This window comes from Mesoplodon mirus, assembly GCF_964341445.2.
Source record: "Mesoplodon mirus genome assembly, chromosome: 9".
Lineage (NCBI taxonomy): Eukaryota > Metazoa > Chordata > Mammalia > Artiodactyla > Ziphiidae > Mesoplodon > Mesoplodon mirus.
Genome location: NC_138985.1, coordinates 96,604,665 through 96,628,285, shown reverse-complemented (window position 1 = coordinate 96,628,285; position 23,621 = coordinate 96,604,665). Strand labels below are relative to the sequence as shown.

Genomic DNA, 23,621 nt, shown 5'->3' with positions numbered 1-23,621 from the left:
TGGAAAGTGGTTTAGACACTGAGGCAAGAAAGATGCATTGGTTTTACACTTCTACTCCTGTGAGGCAATATACGGATTTAGAGCAGTACATCTCTGGCTGTGGTGAGAGTCTGGTTCCAAACTCTCCCCCCATCCCCCGAGTCTGTCACAGATGGATACTTTTATAAAATGAATTACTAGAAAAAAGAAATTTTTAAAAACCTGGTGATAAAAACACAAGTCCCAATTTTTTACTGTTAGGTTCAACAGACAATGTCAAATTGCTAAAAAAAAAAAAAAAAAAAAAATGCTTCCTCTCAAACTCTGCCCATCTCATAGCAGACTAGTAACAAATAGGTCAGAGCACGGGAGCCAGGGTTAGGTCGCCTGGGTTTGAATTACAGTTCTAGCGTTGCGAGCTAGGTGACTATGGATGGCCAAGTTAGCTAATTTCATTGTTTCTCAGTTTCCTCCTTATAATAAGAATGCCACCTTCACAAAGCTGTTGTCAATGCATATAAAACACTTACAAGTCGGGCTTCCCTGGTGGCGCAGTGGTTGAGAGTCCGCCTGCCGATGCAGGGGACACGGGTTCGTGCCCCCGGTCCGGGAGGATCCCACATGCCGCGGAGCGGCTGGGCCCGTGAGCCATGGCCGCTGAGCCTGCGCGTCCGGAGCCTGTGCTCCGCAGCGGGAGAGGCCACAACAGTGAGAGGCCCGCGTACCGCAAAAAAAAAAAAAAAAACAGAAAAACAAACAACACCAAACAACATTCACAAGTCAATACGTATAAAGCACTCAATAGTGTCTGGCTCACAGTAGATGTATTAAAGCGCTGGTTGTCGCCATCACTACTGTTTAGTATTATGAATGGTAGCATTACCACCATTAGACTTCCACTGTTACTACTAGAACCACGCTGCTCTGTCACTTTGGGTATCTGCACAGTTGTGTCACCTATAAAATGGTGCTTGTAAGTTCTTCCTTCCTATTTCCTTCCTTCCCTCCTATGAATTCGGTGCCTAGAAAGTAAAACTACCAATGCAAAACTACGGTATTGCCCAAGTAAATGCCCCCTTATAACCGACTGTCTATCCTGACCAATGTCATTTCAAAGAGGAAAGGACAAAATGTCCTGGGGTTTTCTGCCTCTGCACCTCATCAGATAAGTAGATGGAAGCAGCACTGAGACAGCTGTCTGTCCACTCTCTCTGGAGAATCCAGTTGGGCTGATGCTTCATGACACTGGGTGGTGCCTCCAGGGAAAGGCACGACCCTTTCCACTCTGTGACCAAACAACAGTCTAGCCGAGGGAATGACTTTGAAGGACACGTAATTGAATACTTAACCCGCCTGCATTTTTCACACATACACATATTTCTTCAAGCTCCCTTCTTAACTATTGTTTTGTACTCTCAGCTAAAATGGTGGAGAATAACTTCTCCATTATTTTTCTTTAGTTACGTATAATTAGCTGAGAATAAAAATATCAAGGTGACACTGAAACACTTTTAAGAGACACTGAAATTTGAGCATGGGAAATTATGTTTGAAAACAATTTACAATCATTATAAAGCAAGAGACTTTCTCAAGATGGGAAAGGAAAATAACCACCTCCTCACTTGCTTTTTTAACCTCATAACTGAGAATATTAAACAAATTTACTGATATGGTCTAACTAATTTGCATTCTCATAAAATTTTTATGAAGAAAGAGAGGACAACAAAATAACAAAATAAGAAAGCAGGTGTTTGGGCTCTGTAAACATATTTGGAGGTTGATAACTTGCATGGCCTTAGTTTTAAGACTTATTCACTTACATATAACTATCATATCTTGACAAGGTCAAAGAGAGAAGAGGTAAAGTTGAAGTTCTTACATAGCCTCAGAACGGAGTAACTGACTTAAAGAACAAGAGGCGTAGTAACATGTACAAATGGCTGGTGATGAGGTTAGGAGTGACTTGACAAGCACATCGGTAGGCTGCCCAGAGATGCCATTTAGCCAGCAGTGTGTGGCCCTGACATGGCCCAGACTGTAGTCAACTAGTGGAGTTTTAATCTGTCTTTGTTACTCAAGTTGAAAATCATCATGTTTAATGAGCCAGCATCTTTAGTTCCCAGATTCACTCTGTAGTGCATTATTTCTTTTAAATTAGTACACTAAGCATATTAAAGTTGCTCTGTACAGCATACGGCATGACACTTAAGGGATATACATACTGAGAGGTTTTCTGATGGAGAGGATGTTAATGATACTGTCAGACATAAGATACATGTAAACAAGTTTTTGTCACTCTCTTTCCCATCTTCCCACTCCGACTCTGCAGTTAAGACTCTCAAAATTTATTCACTGTGTCCATCCACCCACCCACCCACCCACCGACACACATAAACATTCATTCAACAAACTATCGAGTGTCTTCCTACTGTCTGATACTGTACTATACTTTTGGAACTTAATTTCTAGTGGGAAAAGATAGGAAATCAACAAGCTAGAAAATAAATGATTATAATTGTGCTAAGAAGGAAAAAAATTAAAATGTTAAAATAGTGACTAACTGGGGAGATCTATTCATGATCCTAACAAAAACCAGAATTCCATTCAGATGACTAACTGAAGAAATATTAATGAAGAGATGACTGACAGAGGTACGGGCAGCACTGAAAGAAGCAACAAGGGATGCTGAGGCACCCAGAGACCAATAACAGCAGAAAGCTATCATCAAGGGCCAAGGAGGAGAGATGGTATGACCAGTGTCCAGTGAGAGCTGAAGCCATACAGGAGGTGTGCCTGCCAGGACCTCTGGTTACAGAGGGAGGCACCCAAAGCCAAAACTATGATCCAGGGCTTCCCTGGTGGCGCAGTGGTTGAGAGTCTGCCTGCCAATGCAGGGGACGCGGGTTCATGCTCCGGTCCGGGAAGATCCCACGTGCTATGTGGGATGGGCCCGTGAGCCATGGCCACTGAGCCTGCACGTCCGGAGCCTGTGCTCCGCAACGGGAGAGGCCACAGCAGTGAGAGGCCCGCGTACCGCAAAACAAACAAACAAACAAACAAACAAAAAACTATGATCCAAAGTGGAAAGGAAGGAGATAAGAACCCAACATCTTTATCCTTTTACCCTCCAATCTCCTGCTGGTGCTTCCTATTGGCAGAACCTGATCACAAGTCACTTGGCAAGGGAGTTTTGGTGGTAACAGTTCATAGAGTTTGGCTTCAGTGTTGAGAACAGACAGATTGGGAGCAGGAGGTGGGGGCAGGGGGGGGATGGAGAATAACCAAGGAAGGGGACCTACTTAGGTAGGACAGTTAGGAAAAGCTTCCCTGTGGAGGTGACATTTGAACAGGCACCAAGAGAAGAATGCCGGCCATGCAAAGAGCCAGTGGAAGAGTAATTCAGCAGAGGGATGGGATGATGAGCACATGCCTTTGCCATTCTCCCTTCTCTGCATCCCATGCTCAGTACAGATCTTCACTAGGAACACATCCAACATAAACTCAGGCAATGCAAATAAATACTTTCCTAGGTGTGACGCTATTGTTCAAGTTCTGGGAGAAGTGAATGCCTCTATTCTATTTTCTCAATACCATAGAAGAATTTGCTTATAAAAAAAGAATGCTCACAACTAGGACATTCCCCTGTGAAAGGGCCAGCATTTCTATTCATTCTAATGTACAAAGAAGGAAGAATCAAGGAAGACATATATAAAAGCAGGTAAAGGCAGGCAACTGAAGCAACTATGTATATATATCACTTATAGAACTTCTCTTTGAAGATCTCAAGTCTTCTACATTTTGAGATATCCTCATACCATGCAACTTACATAAAACTATGCTATTGTACCCATCATTCTCTTAAGTGAAGAAACACTATAAAGATTCAATTACAGTGTAATAATAATTAACGTATAGCCAGAATTGAAACTCATAGTAATTTTCTTTTAGTCTTATATTTACCTCTAAGTCACTGGCTTAAAGCATATAAAACAAATACCTCAAGTCTATTAATCCACACATCTGAGAAATTATCTTATTTCTGTTGTCCAGAAACCATTTCTTTATACAATGAAAGTAAAATTTTCATATTGAGATGATCATCACTTAAATTAATAAATGATCTGACTTTTAAAAGCCAGTTTTTTGGGTGGGTTCAAATGCACTGTGAGGTAGCCAAGTTATATAGGGTAAGTCAGCCCTCAAATGGTACAGAGGGTTTACTGTTGGTAATTGAGGTTAGGCAGAATAACTTCCTTCCTATAAGTCCTTCTACTCCAGGATGCATTCACCATTGGAAAGAGAGTTCTTTTCAAGGACAAATTCCAGGCCAATAATGAAGAGTTGCCTGAATGTTAATGAGACTCACCATCTCCCATATTCAAAGCTAACCACTTTTTTCTTACAGATCTTCAGGAATTTCCATTATCTCTACACTAGTCCTTAATTTCCCTGGTGCCTGTTTAATTTATCTCCTCTTGTTTTGTCCCTGATGAATATGGAAACAGATGGTAACTCTCCTTCTTTTTTCAATTTGTGACTCTTGCCAAGTCAATGAAAACTGCAGGTAAAAACAGTAAGTTCAAAGGATGTGATTACCTGTAGGAGAGGCCGCTGCACCCCCAGCACTTTCATGGTGTCTGCGTTAGCTAGGATCTTCAGGGGGTCAGATGTTTTCGTGACTCCTTCAATCTCCTTGTTGATCTCGGCCAAGACCTGATTGAGGAAGATGTTTTTGATGTACACGGTGAGAAACTCTCGAAGAGGACACTGTTTGGCTGGGCCAAGTCCCAGGGCGTGCTCTATCTCCTGAATGAATCTGGAAGACAAACAGAGCGCAACCACTGTTAAATGTATCAGAAAGATAGCTACCGAAATATGACCAAACACACATGGGTATCTCTGGCTTTTGCTGCTTCCATGGAGAGATGTGGGGAAATTACCAGAATTCTAAACAAGAGCAGGTCACTCTATTATCCACCTACAGATGAGTTTTTTCTAACACAAGTTATTTCACTTATTCAATAGAAATGGGATGAAACAGAAACAAAAATTCCACACTAGGGGGAAAAAAGGAGAGACAAAAATATTTTTTATTAATTCAAGAAGGAAATAAGAATATAAGAAGCAAAAGAAAGCATGATAAACAAAAAACCAAATTATGATGCAAAGCAAAAAGTACACTGCAAATACTGCATATTTCTTATTAGGATCTTTATACGTGTAGATAGAACTTTTAAAAAGAGAGAAAAAGAAAGGAGAGTATTTAAATTTATGATGCTGTTGGGAGGTTATGAAAGGAAACAGGATGGGAGGTGGGGGCAAAGGAGAACTTTAACCTTATTTGTAATGACCAATTTCCTTTATTAAAAACACTTAAAGCATACATAGCAGAATGTGAACTGTCAAAACTCAGAGATGAGTATGCAGATATTTGTTATGTTATTCTTTGTACTCTTCTACACTGGCAGCTCCTGCTTTCATGGTTCTGATATGCACAAATGGAAGTTACTAAAGTTTAGTGAATAACACCAGTACACCAAGATTTGAATTCCAGTTACCACAGTATGTTAACTGTGAGTAACTGCATGAAGTACAAACTCTAGGGCTTCGATCTAGAAATCTCTATGTAAATAATTAATGTTTATCATAATCAATGATAAAACATGTCACTTCTTTCAAAGTCAAGCAGCGATTGGTCACTGCACATCCGTTACGCAGTTCATGGACAGACAGCAAAGTGTGTAGCTGTGTTGTCTCCTTGTCTCTCAGTGATAGACCCATGTGACAGTTTATAAAAATGGATAACTGAAAAAATGAATTGGTCTAAACACCTAAAAGTACAGGGGAAAAAAAATACCTGAAAGTAACACTGGGAGCGAAATTTGAACTGAATGTAAATGGATTTACAGAAGAAATAACTGACCCTGGGAACATCGACACTGGCCCCATTTGAGAGGTATCTGCAGCCAGAGTAAAGGTGAACTTACTGACCTTAAAAGAGAAAATGGCTGTGATAAAAGAGATGAAGACATCCCAGAGGAAGGGATGTCAGCAAAAAAATGTTACCTTAAAGGAGCCCTTGGAGATGTTTCACGACACTGAAAAGCAAAGAATAAAATGCTGGCAGCTGATCTAAACTGAGAAGGAAGTATGACATTTCACCAACACACAGAAAAGATGCTCACTGTGTATCAGAAAGTACCCAAAAAGAAGAAGGTGGCAAGCACTGTTCAAATTACTCCTGGTAAGATTTATAAAGAAAACACTTTACTTCTCAGTGTTTCTAATGTTACAGTGTATGAATACATATTAGTTCTATTTTTCATTTCTGTATATATTTGTAACTGACAGTAGAGAATTTTTAATGTTTTCACAAAAAATTTTAAAGTCATGAAACAATTGTGATTTTCCCCATTGATGAATATTGCTATGCATGGTGAGTTTTACAGTTCCACAATGCTTTGCAAAGTAAGAGTGGCCTTGTACTTTAAATTTTTCTCAAAAGTGTAAAAGCGAAATAAAATGAAACAGAATCATATGAAATAAAGATGAAAAAATGAACAACTAACTGGGAATATATATGTGCAACTTATGTCACAGATGACAGTCAGTAAAAAAAAAAAACCAAAGAACATAGAAAAATGATCAAAAGACATGAAACGACAATTTACAGTAAGTGACCATTAAACACACCAAAAGTTTTAACTTCATTCATAATCAGAAAAATGAAAAGTAAACTATACTGAGATACCATTTTTTTGGTAATTAATGTATTTTTATTATTTGTTTATTTATTTATTTTTTTAACGTCTTTATCGGAGTATAATTGCTTTACAATGGTGTGTTAGTTTCTGCTTTATAACAAAGTAAATCAGCTATACATATACATATATCCCCATATCTCTTCCCTCTTGTGTCTCCCTCCCTCCCACCCTCCCTATCCCACCACTCTAGGTGGTCACAAAGCACTGAGCTGATCTCCCTGTGCTATGTGCTGCTTCCCACTAGCTATCCATTTTACATTTGGTAGTGTATATATGTCCATGCCACTCTCTCACTTCGTCCCAGCTTACCCTTCCTCCTCCCCATATCCTCAAGTCCGTTCTCTACGTCTGCGTCTTTATTCCTGTCCTACCCCTAGGTTCTTCAGAACCATTTTTTCTTTTTTTAGATTCCATATATAAGTGTTAGCATACAGTATTTGTTTTTCTCTTTCTGACTTCACTCTGTATGACAGACTCTAGGTCCATCCACCTCACTACAAATAACTCAATTTCATTTCTTTTATGGCTGAGTAATATTCCATTGTGAGATACCATTTTTTATACCCATACATCAGCCAGATTCCAAAAGTCTGAAAACACACTGTCGGTTTAAGTGTGGACAAAGAGCCATTCTCATATATTGCTGATGGGAGTGAAAAACATTACAACCCTTATGAAGGGCAAACTGGCACTATCATCCAAAATTACAAATACATTTCCTTTGACCCAGAAATCCCACTTCTGGGAAATTCTTCCGACAGCTGTTATCTAAATATGGATGAGATGATCTATGTACAGGGTACAGAGATCAGTGTAGCACTGTTTTTATGGCAAAAGACTGGAAACAATGTAAAAAATCCATCAATGAGAGATCAGTTAAATAAACTATGGTGAATCTACACATTTTGCAATACTGGGCAGCAGCCCCAACTCTCAAACATGGAAGCTTTTGATGCACCAACATGAAAAGATCTCTAGGATATATATTGTTAAGTGAGAAAAGCAAGGTATTTAGCAGTGTTCATATTTACTATACTAACCTGCATATAAGAATTATATAACCTCAGTTATTTAATTTATTATAAAGACATCCTGGAGGGATTCACAAAAAACTAGTAAAAGTGAGTACCTACAGGAAGCAGGGATGGTGGTGGGGCCTGGCAGAGGACTGGGAATATACCTTTCAATTTTAACTTTTTATAATCATTTGATTGTTTTAAAAACTGTGAATATATTAGCTACTCAAATAAAATTAAATTAGTGTAAAAATTATCGACATTTATCAAAGACTATATTTCATAAATTGCTTTCCAATTAGACCACATTTAAAGTTTGGTGTATAAATGTTCCTTACGTTTAGCCGTTTAACCTAATGAAGAGTTTCCTTTACTTAATAAATAAATACATCATGGTTGTTCTTCCATATCACCAGTGAAACATTCCATTAATCTCTGTGGCATGTGGGGGGGGGGGGAAGGAAGGAGAACACAGGGGATAATCACAGTCACCCAGGAAAGTGGAAATTGAGAAGCCATGACAAACAGCAATGAGGTTTCTTAATTGATGTAATCAACATGGAAAGGGAAATAAAAGCCTGACCCAAAACAAGATATAATAAATCTTTAAGAAGAGAATGAGTAGAAGAAGCCAGGAAAAAAATGAAGAAATAAAGAGTACATAGTTAGTTAACCATGGCTATAATTTTAAGATCTCCAAATACCACATCGTACTATGTGGCCTCCTTCTGATCTCATCTAACCCTCAGAGAAACCATCCACCCAGGGGCATCTTGGTCCCCTTGGTCTGACTCTGAAAGACAACCACTGTTATTAATAACAAGTAAATATACCAATCATCGGAAACCCTATTTATTCTTTTCAATGGGACTTAGAAGAAGAGTTTTCTGAGCAGAAGTACTTTTTGCATTTGCAAAATCTTTACCAGTTATTAGGAGGAGATTTTTAGTAGTTAACCTGCTCCTAAACAAAGTGACAGAGGCTCTAAATTATCCACTTTTTCTTTTTTTCTAGTCCCTTATTTGTCTTTGGTGCCCCTAAAACATGAAACTGCTCTGAGCAGCACGGATGGAGGCGCTCCCATTACTTTCAGCTGAATGATCTCTTTCGAATACAAATCATTTATTCCCTAAAGCACACACATCAGTCTAAAATGACACATTCAGGTTGAAGGTGTCATCTCTAACTTGAGGGGACCCATTCAACATGTTTCCAAATCTGCTTTGGGAGCTGTGAGGGTCCTCACTGTTCAGAAGGCATAAAACATGCAGAAGAGAATGAAAGAGAAAAATAAGGGCTGTCTCACCAGCCTCTTCTTTTCTCTGGAAAAAATGAGAAGCGATCACATTACATGGCAAAATGCCCTTTCTTGGGCAGGAAGGACACAGAGTAAGAACCTTCCTAGGCATCCAGGAGGCGAATCACACTCACAGTCACTGCAGAGAGGAAAGGTTTAGGGAAGTGGAGTGGCCAAGGGCAAGACACGTAAAGTAGGTATTCCTGGGTCTGGATCTTGAATGTATAGTCTTGGGCAGGTTACTTAGCTTCTCTTCATCTTATTTGTGTATTCTGTAAAAATGGATATAACATGCAGGATTTGTTTTGATGACTAAATAAGGAAATAAAAGTTAAGCGCTCAGCACAGAGGTTGACATAAAGTTAACTGCTAATTAAGTCGTGGCTGCTGCTATTTGTATAATTACTCTCAGTACACAAATCCTGATGAGCTTGGAGACTAGAGCAAAGTGTGACGTATTTTGTCATTTTTTTCACTTGCTCCTTTACTTTCCCGTGCAATTATCCATAATTGGCAATATGGGCCATTAGATGATTACTTTGACTATTTCAGCAACACGTGGATGTAGGAATGACCAAAACCCCACGTGGCCAGGGGTCAAGTGTAAATTTCTCACTGACGCATCCTCAGTGCATAATACTAGTCCATGGCTGGTACACAGTAGGTTCTCAGGAAATAAATGGTGAATGAAATAAAATAGAATAATAAAATTGAATAAAATTAATAATATTGAATAAAATTAATAGCTCCTTTAATTTCAACCCATAGTTCCTAAAACTAGGGTGTGACCTCTCCAATAAATAATGCCCTTCTCCCAAGGATGTGGACTGGAGGTCCAAATAAAAGATTCATAGAAAAAGAAAGAAAGAAAACTATCCCATATCGCCACCACAGATGCCTTGGACTGAAAGAGTATTCTCTAGTCCTTGCCCACCTTCTCACATTGTTTTTTGCTTTATGCAATATGGTTGTTCACAATACTTCATATTTGCCCTTTCACAGAGGATAATACTCATAATAGTAAGATTCATTCCATCAATACATTATTAACCCAAACATCTATTAGGAAACATTAATGCTGCTTCCTGGTTTTATTACAGATAATCCTACAGTGAACATCTTCATTTTGCTTCTGTTGAATTATTTCTACAAGTTAAAATACTAGGAGTAGCTCCTCATCATTTTTCATGGGCTAGTCTATATTTTATTTCCCCCAGATTCCCAAAGTATGCTGCATGGATCCGTTCACCTATTAAGAACTGTAAAAGTAATCTGTTGAATGGGAGATGGGAGAGTCAGTCACGGGTATAGAGGAGATTCATCAAAAAGCCCTGTCTTCCAACAATGCTCCTAATCAGCTTTATAGAAGTAAGAAAACATTGAATTTTGAACAGTGGAAAGAATCTCATTAGGAAAGAAAACACTTCAAAGTTAAGATGGAACACAGATGGAACCCTGTCAAAAGGGTATTATCTAATCTTATGAAGTGCTTTCACACTAGGGATATCCTATCCTTGTAAATGATGAGAAGGCAAACAAAGCACAGGTACATCTGTGTATATGGAAAGAGAGAGAATGAGAATCAAAGAGGAGGATCTACATAATGCTATAGGAGGAGTATCTAATTATAGGATTTGAAGAAACTTATTCAGATCAGGCTCCCAAACCTCAAGCTGTAGAGTAGGATAAACCGAAAAACACATAGTGTAGGCAACGTATTTTTACTGCCTTTGAAAGTCTACAGCATGGATCTTATTTCCTAAATTCTAATGTTGCCATTTGTAAACATTTCACCAAAGGTTTTATTTTCAGATTATCATCAACCAGTGGGCCTCCAAAAATCTGTACATATGCAGTACCTATATTTTAAATTTACTCTTCCTTATAGCAAGTATGTGTCCATTGGAATGCATACATGAACACACAGTACCCACACCTGACCCAGTATTTTCAAAATTTTTATACTGATTTGATTTCTATCCAGGAAAATTATACTAATTAAAATTTCATTCAAGCTTCCCAAGCCCATTCCTTAACCCAGACTCCTCATCACAAATTCCATCTTATTGTAAAGCTCCATTTCTTCCATTTCATCTCAGCCAACAATTACGGCTGCCACCAGCTGGAAGTACTCTTGAACAAAGAGGACCTGTACTGTATTTTAGAAGTTGCAATGAGAGCAATATTCAGTTGAATGAAAATACTTGCTCACAGTGTATAAGTATTCCTTATATTCACAGCCTAGTAGTTTAAAAAATTCTACAGCCAACATTATCAGTAATGGGACAAACTGACATCATGTGCCATATGACATGATGCAGAGAAGAATACAGCATCACTTCTCTGCTATTCTTGCCAAAAATGCATAACCTGATTCCAATCAGGGGGAAATAAAGTCTTTCCATAGAACCAAAATACAAAATTAAGGGTACAAATTTCAGAAAACTCAAATTCAGAATTCTGGATTTTGGAGTACAAGGAATTCATTCATGGCTCTCCCACAAACAATGTCACTGTTCATTGATAATTCTGTTTGTTTGGTTTTTTTTTTCTTCAGTGATATCTATTATACTAAGGCTTTATTTATTTATTTATTTATAATAGATCTTTATTGGAGCATAATTGCTTCACAATACTGTGTTAGTTTCTGTTGCACAACAAAGCGTATCAGCCATATGCATACACATGTCCCCATGTCCCCTCCCTCTTGAGCCTCCCTTCCATCCTCCCTATCCCACCCCTCTAGGTCATCACAAAGCAGAGAGCCGATCTCCCCGTGCTATGCTGCTGCTTCACACCAGCCAACTATTTAACATTCGGTGGTGTATATATGTCCATGCTACTCTCACTTCACCCAGCTTTGCCCTCCCACCCCATGTCCTAAAGTCCATTCTCTATGTCTACCTCTATTCCTGCCCTGTTACTAGGTTCATCGGTACCACTTATTTTTTTTTTTAGATTCCATATATATGTGTTAGCATATGGTATTTGTTTTTCTCTTTCTGACTGACTTCACTCTGTATGACAGACTCTAGGTCCATCCACCTCACTACAAATAACTCAATTTCATTTCTTTTCATGGCTGAGTAATATTCCATTGTATATATGTGCCATATCTTCTTTACCCATTCATCTGTCGATGGACATTTAGGTTGGTTCCATGTCCTGGCTATTGTAAATAGTGCTGCAGTGAACATTGTGGTACATGTCTCTTCTTCAATTATGGTTTTCTCAGGGTATATGCCCAGTAGTGGGATTGCTGGGTCATATGGTAGTTCTATTTGTAGTTTTTTAAGGAACCTCCATACTGTTCTCCATCGTGGCTGTATCAATTTACATTCCCACCAACAGTGTAGGAGGGTTCCCTTTTCACCACACCCTTTCCAGTATTTGTTGTTTGTAAATTTTTTGATAATGGCCATTCTGACTGGCATGAGGTGATATCTCATTGTAGTTTTCATTTGTATTTCTCTAATAATTAGCGATGTTGAGCATCTTTTCATGTGCCTCTTGGCCATCTGTATGTCCTCCTTGGTGAAATGTCTATTTAGGTCTTCTGCGCATTTTTTAACTGGATTGTTTGTTTTTTTGATATTGAGCTGCATGAGCTGTTTATATATTTTGGAGATTAATCCTTTGTCTGTTGTTTCATTTGCAAATATTTTCTCCCATTCTGAGGGTTCTCTTTTTGTCTTGTTTATGGTTTCCTTTGCTGGGCCAAAGCTTTTAAGTTTAATTAAGTCCCATTTGTTTATTTTTGTTTTTATTTCCATTACTCTAGGAGATGGATCAAAAAAGATTTTGCTGTGGATTATGCCAAAGAGTGTTTTTCCTATGTCTTCCTCTAAGAGTTTTATAGTGTCTGGTCTTACATTTAAGTCTTTAATCCATTTTTTTAAACATCTTTATTGGAGTATAATTGCTCTTTAATCCATTTTGAGTCTATTTTTGTGTATGGTGTTACGGAGTGTTCTAATTTCATTCTTTTACACGTGGCTGTCCAGTTTTCCCAGCACCACTTATTGAAGAGGCTGTCTTTTCTCCATTGTATGTTCTTGTCTCCTCTGTCATAAATTAGGTGACCAAGTGTGCATGGGTTTATCTCTGGGCTTTCTATCCTGTTCCATTGATCTACATTTCTGTTTTTGTGCCAGTACCACACTGTCTTGATTACTACAGCTTTGTGGTATAGTTTGAAGTTGGGGTGCCTGATTCCTCTAGCTCTGTTTTTCTCTCTCAGGATTGCTTCAGCTATTTGGGGTCTTTTGTGTTTCCATACGAATTGTAAAATATTTTGTTCTAATTCTGTGAAGAGTGCCATTGGTAGTTTGATAGGGGTTGCACTGAATCTGTAGATTGCTTTGGGTAGTATAGTCATTTTCACTATGTTGATTCTTCCAATCCAAGAACATGGTATATCTCTCCATCTGTTTGTATCATCTTTAATTTCTTTCATCAGTGTCTTATAGTTTTCTGAGTACAAGTCTTTTGCCTCCTTATGCAGGTTTATTCCTAGGTATTTTATTATTTTTGCTGCAATGGTAAATGGGAGTGTTTCCTTAATTTCTCTTTCTGAATTCTGTTTTCAATGTATACTTTTGTATATAATGTATATCATTATCTAAAATATTTTAAACATAAAATATTTTAATTCTTTTCACTTTGATTATTCCTGATTTTGTCATATTACCACACACATGTTTTGGTAGTTTGGGCTGAATCATGTACACAAAATATTTACCTGATAGGCCTGGGATTTTTCTCCTGATCCCATGTATTAGAACCAGTAAATATGTGTGATTTATCCCTCTGACCTCCTACATTCTGCAGAATCTTGCAATATATCATTTCCACTAAAGTAACTTCTAATCCAGTCTTGCCTCTCCGCAGAGATGTACCATGCTTACCTCCACCGAGAAGCTCTGAATCTCTCCTACTGTATAATGGCTTTAAAGACATTAAACAAAATCTGAACCATCTCCTCCCTTTCATTTAGTTCAAGGTTTCTATGTGAAAAGTTATGAGACATTTACAGGACTATAGAAGCTCTGCTTAAGTTGTCAAGCATATTCAAAAGTAAGTCCCCATGTCACCATTCTCATGGTCAAGTTTAATATATGTACATTTCATAATGTCCCAGGACACAGATATTTATAAATATCTACATGAAAAACTTAATTAGCAATAAACAGTGATGCACTATTTATGACAGGGATACAAATAAATCATTTTGTTCTTTAAAAGCCAGAATTCTGAATATGAATTTTTTGAAACTGATTTTGTGTTTTGGTTTTATGGAAAGATTGCAAACAACAGCACTAACCACCACCCTATAGCCTGAATGACACATTAGTTATGAGAAGACAAAAAAAAAAAAAGCACATTTTCCCTCAAATCCAATAAACAAATAATCTTCAGAGCCAGAAGGAGAATGAAACATTGACTGCCAAACAAATGCAGAACGTTTCTGGAGAAGTATGGGCCCATGTGAAAAGATGCCAAGCAGCACTCATAAGAGTCCTGTGTGCTCTTCCTTCACATCACTCTAAGGGAAACAGTGGGCTTTTATGAGAACACAGAACTCTCAAAACCCCTACCATCCTTAACCTGTATGAAAACAATCAATCTACAGCCCAGAGTAAAATCCATTCTCGGACACAAGTCCATCCTTGCACAAAGAACTATGTCCAGTTAGCTGTACTCAGGTAAATGGGCCTTTGGAATCAAACTCAAGTGAGGCCAGGCAAAGGCTGGACACAGCTCAGTGCAAAAAGCAGCTGCCCAGCAAGTATGGCTCCTTTACAACATATTTCTTACTTAGTCAATTACTCTCGGATATGACATTTAAGGCACAGAGCAAAGTGAGAATAACTTGAGCCAAGAAGGAAAGAAGCCTCAGAGGAATTGATTGGAGATATATTCAACTGACTCAGATTATCTGACTCGAAAAAGATCATTTAGAAATGATTTACAAGGGACTCATTCAGAAACAGCAGCAACAGGCTATTTAAGAGCATAAATCAGTGGAACATGAAAACCGAAGAAAAATCCATAAAGGTTAATGCACTTTGGAGCACATTTGCCTCTTAATTCATGGGAGTAAGTCACCGGCACATCAGGAAGAATCTCCTTCAACAGTCTGTAATTGTTCATGCTGAGTGTAACTACTTTCTGTGACTTTTGTATCTGAAGATTTTCTGGGTAAAAGTGCAAAATAAGCTCATCATCGCAGAGCCCAATCATGGCCTCAGTCCATACCCCTAGGAGACAATTTGCTGAACTAATGAAATAAAAAGGGATTTGGGTGCTCTATTTGTAACGAGTGAAATTCATGCTTAGGACTAGAGGAGAAAAGAGGTAAAAATCATTAAGTAGAGGGAGAAAAGAATATTATCTACAAAACTTGAGCTCTGCGGGCTTGTAAACAAATTTAACTTTAAAAAATCTTACCATGAGTATATTGCAAGTGATTTGTGACTACATTTAAGTGTTCCCTCCAGACTGAAAAGCACTTTAGGTAGAATGAAGTAAGCCTCTTTATAATGACAGCTATTTATATTTTTTAAGCATATAATTTGGAAATTGAAATAACCCAAATGCTAACTCTTAATATTACGCAATCTTTTTTTAAACAAAAATCATGTAAATAAGGACTACTGATATAAAACTCAGATAAAATGATAACCCTGCTTCTTCCAGTAGGCCTGGAATTCTGTTTTTATGCTTTTCATTTATCTTGTTTACAGTAAAATAACCTTTCCTCTGTATTTTTTAATGGAAGATAAGGCTGTCAGGAAAATTTTCAAGAAAAAAATCTCAACTTATTACAAAGTGTCTATCATATCACCTGGAAACTTATGTGTAACATATTAAATATACTTTATTTTAGGTGGTTCATATCAGTCTGGCAAATTTCCTCCCTGTTGCTACGTGAGTAGAAGCAGTATTAATAACTGATTACATCTATTGAGTTCTCACCATGTCCTAACTGAAGAGCTTTATATGGATTATTTTAGGTAGTTCTCGCAGCAATTCCCAGAAGTCTGCCCTATTATAATAATATCTGTATCTTACATATGATCCATGCAGGACTTCACTCTATCCATTGTACTTTTCTAACATTACTGTCTCCCGGATGTTTGCCCCCGGGGTTAGAACTCTTGAGGAGGACTGGTGAGCGGAACACAATCAATAGAATCCATGCGGAAAACCCTACTAGCGTGTCTGTTGATGTAGTGGATGGAACCTTGTGTGGATTGAGAGGACCATAATATTGCTAAATACAAATATTTGAATATACCAAATTATTTCTCTTGAAATATAATACATCTGATCTCCAGTCCTAACTTCTTTCCCCAAGCTCCTAACCTGCGTTTGTAATCACCTGTTAGATACTTTCTCTGGGTATCCTCTTGTTAACTCAAACAATGTCCAAAATGGAACCTCAGAGCTGCCCTCCCATTATTTCAATCCTCTCTTTCTGTGTTCTCTATTTTTGCACCATCCCCATTCAGCTACCCAGTCTTCTTGCTACTCATGCAAGTCGCCTCCAGGCTTAGAGACATTTTCTTTATATTATTTCTTGATTCACTTCTTTATTCCTTCACTTATTTAAGCAATTTCTATGGAGTGTCTACCTTACGCCATGTACTGTTATAGGGGATAAAGCGTCCACAGTGAAAGCATCCTGCCCAGGGGCTGTTGTGCCCATAGCACATGATATGAATGGTACCACCTCAAAGAGTTCCACGCCAGAACCTGAGAAAACATCCCTGTGTCTCCGTTTGTAACACCTGGCACCATACTTTAGCCTTTCATTAAATTAGATGATGTAGATGAATGGACGGAATTTGATATAAGGTAATTTATTTCCCAGGCCTCCCTAAAACAATCTCCTAAGTGGTTTTTCCATCTTTCATCTCTTCTTCCTTCAATGTAGCTAACATACAGCTACTATATTAATTTCACTAAAGCACAGATTATATAACTACTTGCAGTTTTCACGAACATGCCCTGCTTTCTTACCTCCAGGTCTCTGCCCATGGTGGTCCATTTGCCTAAACACTCTGCCCATACCTCTTTTTTCCAAATGTCATTTGCTCTACAGCCACTAGCTCAGAATTACTTTCTCCAGGAGGACCTGTCCCTCAAGTCTAGGTTGAATGCCTTTCACTTTGCCCCCCCATAGCACCTTAGGTCCACAGAATATTCCTGTTGAGGTGTCTGTATTCCCTCCTAGTTTGTAAACATCCTGAGGAGAGGGGATGTGTCTTGTTCCTGTAGATAGTGTTTAGTACCTAGTAGGTAATCAAGAAATAAGTAACGTATTTCTACTTCCAGTCATTAGCAAACTTTGTTTTCTGTGTCTTCTCCACATTAAAAAAAAAATTCCTTGTCTTTTTTCATGATGCCCATGTGCTCTACTTCTAGTTCATCCAGGCATTTTCTATATTGTGACAAATAAGCTAGAGTGGATGTTTAAAAAACTGTCATTTTCACTATAACCTCCCTTCAAGGACCCATTCAAAGCTCACTCAACTCGAAGTTTTCCCTCATCTCTCTCTCTTTTTTTTTTAGTATAAATTTATTTATTTTTGGCTGCGTTGGGTCTTCGTTGCCGTGCGCGGGCTTTCTCTAGCTGTGGTGAGCGGGGGCTACTCTTCGTTGAGGTGCATGGGCTTCTCATTACGGTGGCTTCTCTTGTTGTGGAGCACAGGGTCTAGGCACGCAGGCTTCAGTAGTTGTGGCGCACGGGCTCAGTAGTTGTGGCTCACGGGCTCTAGCACACAGGCTCAGTAGTTGTGGTGCACGGACTTGGTTGCTCCGTGGCACGTGAGATCTTCCCGGACCAGGGCTCAAATTCATGCCCCCTGCACTGGCAGGTGGATTCTTAACCACTGCGCCACCAGGGAAGCCCTTCCCTGATCTCTTTAAGCCACTTTATTAATTTGAACTCCTTTACTTCATCACATAGCATTAGCCATTCTCCTCCCTATCAGAATTAAGCTCCTTCAGAGCAGCAACTGTGCTTTGTGCATTTCTGAATCATACTCGGAAGCACTTAACACTATGTCAAGTACAGTGGACACAGTCAATAAATGCTTTAAGAAATGATAATATTATGTTTCTGTCACAACTTAGGCTTGTCTGAAAGGCCAGTGCTTTTTTGAAGGGTTAAAATGCACAGGTTACTGTAAGGCTATGTTTTAGGGTATAAATATGGCTGGCTAAACAAGGTGAAAAAAAGAATAGAGAAAGTGAAAGAAAAAAGAAAAGACTGTGAAGTTAAATGATGCATGCATTATGTGAAATCTATTAATATGAGGCCTTTTAAGGCAAACCACTAACAAATCAAATCCTGATCACATTCCTGGTAATGTGAAATCTACTGAATCTGGCCTAAACTGAATACTACTGCTGCATCAATGACAGAAGTCAAAGCTTGGATGTATATCATGTGTCAAAAACATGAACTGTGAGCCTGCTGGGATAAAATTACAGTATATATATATTATTCAAGTTTTCATATCCTCTGTAAGGCTAAATCAGAATTTAAAATTCTGCTCACAAATCTGAGATGCAGAAAAGCAAAGATTATTACATTTTTATGTAAAACAATACAGAAAAAAATAGAGCCTCTTGTCTGCAGATTATTTGTAGGTTAATATCTATCAATTGTAGAGGCATTAAAATGATGGAATACACAACATTTCTGAAGAAAAACTAGACCCTACAGAAGGATTTCGATTACAATATTATCAGTTTCTGCAGAACTGATATTTCTCTGGATTATGCTGATGACAAATATCTAAAACACACAGAAGATAAAAGACCTGTCCAACAGTCAGTGTCTGCAATCAGATTACTCCGTTCACTGAGTTATACTCTTGGGCTGATTATGGCTACTAATTGTAGCTGAATATACCAGAGACAGAAAAAGCCTATGGAGGTAGTTTGAACATTAAGAAAAAAAAAAAGCCAACGTCTGCCCTGGTTTCATCTGAGAAATGCTTCCTGTTTTCAAAGCAATGGAAAAACTGTAATGAAAATATGATTTATCAACGTAAAAATATGCGGTACATCTTATGGAAAAATTAATTTCAGAAAACTACTTTGTTTCATATTAAACTTTTGAAAAAATATCTAGTCCATCAGATTGGCTGCAAATTCCCTCGGCTCTGTGTGTGTGTGTGTATGGATGTAATTTGCTGAAGGTCACACTGCTATCAAGTTTTAAGATTGTGTCTTGTACCTCGATCTGGCTCCTAATTAGTTCATCATTCTTTCTTCTATATCATATCCTAAAAATGGCAAAACCCATATGCATGGAAATTCAGAAGAAAGTAAAATAACTGGTCACAGATTCAATGATTTTAGAAAATTTCCCAATGTGCTCATTTCCAAAGATGGAAAGACATATTTTTCACAACTTAGTTTTAGATATTTTGGTAGTTTTAAAAACATTGGCGAAGTCAAATACATACAAGTTGGGTGGAAAATTGAATGGGCAAAATACATGTATTAAAAAGGAGAGACATGACAGGAACCTCTACTATTGGTGTGCTTCTATAGGAAAGGATTCCAGAATGTGTTGTGACATGGCACCAATGCCATACACAGGCCTGAGGAGCTGCGAGAGATCTGGAATTTTATGAGACTCAATCACAGTGTTAGGCCAAGCACAAAATCTGCGTCTTTTGCCTCTTGGTTCAATGTTCTATTTTTCAATGACAAAAGTGAAAGAGTAATTAGACTATGTGGGTTTCTCTTTAACCTGGTTGGCCATTTCTCCTCACAGCACAATTACCCTGCTAATGAGATTAAATTTGGTTTAACTAGGGGATCATTCCACAGCAGAGCACCCCCCCCAACCCCGCTGACTCCAGTTCCCAAAGGACCCATCGTTTTGAGGTTGCACCCATCTAACATTCATTGGCCTTAATGAAAGCCAGATGGAAGAATCGGGTAGGCACAGTTGCGAAAAAACACAAGGGCTTTTGTTTATATTGAAAAAGAGCCTCATTTAGTCAATCTGAATCTTCCTAATACCCAGTCAAATATTTATTAATGAGTATCAGCCAGAAAGTCTTATTTGCATTCATTTAAACCATAAATAATTCAAAGTAGATTTCATTCCTTAAGTCATGGTTTCAGAAAAAAAAAAATCCTCAACAGCATGCTAAATAAAAAGAAACCATTAGTGAAGTAAAATGGATTAAAAGTTGAGGGTGGTACATGTTTTGCCTACCCTTGGTCTACATGGATTGCTTCTCAATAATACATAAATCATAATCCTGTTATATGCACCTCAATAGAGGGGACCCAATGAGAAACAGGATTATAGGGAATATATCTGTGCTGTCAGGCTGGATTGAAGATCAGTTCTGAGCAGATGTGGGTATCCATTTCTTCACTCACCAAACATTTAGTGTGCTAACTGTACAACAGGCCCCAGATGACAAGAAGGAAAAACGGACAAAACATAGAACCTGCTCTTAAGAGAGCTCAGGCTGAGGCAATGCTGAATCCAAACTGTAATTAACACCAATGTGGGAACATGAAATAAAATTAAAGGATTGCAATCAGCATTGAGAGAGACAGAGTAGAGGGGAGAGGAGGTGGGCTGCACAGGATAGAAAATATCAGAGTGTATTACATATATTAATGGTAAACACTGATTTGTGTAATCTTTATTTTACTTATATGTATATGTGTGTATTTATTTATTTAGTTTTTTTTAACACCCACATGTAGGAGTGTATAAAATACAATTTTTACTGTGAAAAGAAGTATGTAAGCCACTGATCCAGAGAGTAAAGAACTTAAGAATTATACTCTAGACAAGCTAACATCACTCACTGTACCAACCACTTCGTAATTTGCTTACATACCTCATCCCCCTACATGACTCTAGGTTCTTTGAGGTAGGATATTGGTCTATCACTGCATTCCCCTCAGTGCCTAGCATAGCATATTGGCAGAAGCTCAGTGTAAACTTTCCCACATAAAGTGGTGCATGAAACCAGCTCTGAAAATGGCCACAATACATGCCAGCCAACTTAGGTCTGTGATTAACTGAGCATATGTGAAGAAAATGTATATTCATTTGCTATTGGCCAGTGTTTATGATCATTCTATGCTTGTACCTTCTCTACCCATGACAATTAGATCTAACATCATTTGTGCAAGCTCTAATTAATTCATAGTTCTTCCTTTAGGAAGCATTCAGAAATTACAAACAATATTGCTGCTAAGACAAATTGTGCCTCTTATTAGCTGGGTAGGCAGTGGGGTAGGGGGAGGGAAGTAGGCCTACTGATTATTCATAAAGAGCAAATATAACATAACCAACTAGAGAACATAAGCACGAGGGGATGGTAGTAAATAATGTCTATCTCATAGCCAACAAGAAGAAAAGCATTGCCAAATACACTCCATGCCTCTCATCTCATTGCTACCCTTGGAAATTAGCACAGGAATAAATAGCACTGTTAAGAAAGCAATAACAAGTAGAAAGAGAGCCACCTTCATGCTCTTGAGTCACCCTGGCCCCACGTGCCATGCCTTCATCATCTGCCCTCACTATGTTAAAGGATCCGATGGGCGTCTGCCATGCAGGTCGTGGCTCTTGGCCAGTTGTCATGTAACAATTCTTTTTTGCATTTGAAAAAAAGATAAGCTTGATCAACTTTGACCGTAATACTGAGCCATTCTATTCCCCAAGGTAATTTTTGCAAGTTATAACACTGGAAAGGAACAAAAGCATGAGTGATCTTTAAAATTTTATATCTTTCTCTCTGACTTGAGAAGTTGTGCATGATTGACACTTTGTAGTATTTTTACCAGAGGATAGAAGATGCCTGCCTGTTAGGTCTCCACACTGTGAAAAAGAAGTTTTCATTAGATGTCAACACTGTCAGTTACTTGGGTCACCTAAACCTTGAAAGCAATGACCAGGAGATGCCCAAGAAATGTTGAACTTGAAATGAATGAACTTTTTTTGACTATCGATCCCCTAAGACTGTTTGAAATTCTGAAACAAAAGGAAGAAAATCATATCATCAGAGGACTGAAAATTCAGTGCAGGAATATTACCTAATATGACTATTTTTTAATACTGTCTTATGAGGAAAATAAAAGAGATGTTATTAAAAGAGCAAAACTTTTATTTTAAAGTTGTGCCTCTTTCATTCAGAGCATTCTAAAGAGAACCAAAGTGATTATTTTAGGTCTTGAAGAAGAGAAAGAAGACTCCTTTCCTCTTTGATCAGCTAATTTTCTAGTAGAAGGTAAAATGCAGAAGGAATCAGAATAATTAGAAACTGGATCACTGAAGGATGTATTTATTTTCAAATGTACAAAGCAATACATATATCTACCTATCTAATCTAAATATGATATTAAGAGAAGGCAAAAGGGATGAAAACTAAATAATAACCATAATGTTTCAAATCTGTTTCCAGAATTTGAGTCACTTTCATATTCATTACCTAATTTTATGCCACCAACATAGTGTAACACTGGCACTGTTATCTGGGGAAGTAATGTGTTTGTGAGTATAAGTGTAGAGAGGAAGGAAAGAATGTAAGATGGATGGATGGATGGATGAAGTACATTCCAAAAAGCTATAGCTAGCTGATTCAATAATTTCTTTGTATTTAACCTACTCTTTGGAATGTACATCATTCCCTTTAATGAGATCAAGTAAGGAGAAAAGGCAACAAAATCATCTCCGAACAGGTCCCATCTCTATGACTGGTCTATAGTTCTGGTCTATACCCTCTTCTAGACTCTTACAACTGTCTCTGAACCAGTCTTTCCCAGCCCCACTTCACTATCCACCCTACGCTCCACCACCAGATTACTCTACGTTAAAGATCCCTTTCACAGTGATATTCCATTTCTCAAAAACCTTCAATGGCTTTGACTTCCATCACATGAATCTAAAATTCTCTCTCTGGTTTTCAGGGTTGTCCTACCATCTGGCCCCAAGAGGTTCCCACATCTCTGCAGTATATTCATTTGCTCATTATTTCATAAGAACCCAAAATTATTCCTGCCCTGGACTTTTCACTTATGTTTTTCCACTCATTCAGAGCACACCTCATTTCAGTGAAGTTTCAGAATACCCATATTCAATATATATGAAATCGACAATACACGGGTTGAGAGAGAGGGCAATGTAAATACTGTGAGGCATTCAGCCTGCCATTCTACTGGATAAGAATAGGTCCCAGGATAAGCAGGACTGGGAGACACGAATCCAGGTCTCTCAATCCGATTTAGCTCCTGGTTCTTTTGGTGTCAGCATCTAGCCACTCTGAGTGTGACTCTGTAATCTGGTATTTTAAAATTTGTATTTTTAATACACTATGATGCCTATTATTCATAAGATTAATACTTCTTTTGGAGCTTAACCAAAGAGGAAAACAAGACCTGGAGAAAAACCTAGCTGCATTGTCTTTACCATGTTGAGAGACGGTAGTTAATCTATAACTTGCTAAGTGGTTTTCATAGGTAATCATGATGATATCCGATTTTCCCCTTAGGTGCAGGAGTAGATGC

At 38.1% G+C, this 23,621-nt stretch overlaps 1 protein-coding gene across 1 annotated transcript in view; it reads right to left on the bottom strand.

Moving 5' to 3' along the window:
- The window catches only part of EXOC4 (exocyst complex component 4), an 815,775-nt gene that overhangs the window by 234,226 nt on the left and 557,928 nt on the right, over positions 1 to 23,621 (bottom strand). Inside the window, exon 11 of the mRNA XM_082632942.1 lies at positions 4,576 to 4,795. Coding sequence (XP_082489068.1) covers positions 4,576 to 4,795 — 220 coding nt within the window. The remainder of the gene's footprint in view (positions 1 to 4,575; positions 4,796 to 23,621) is intronic.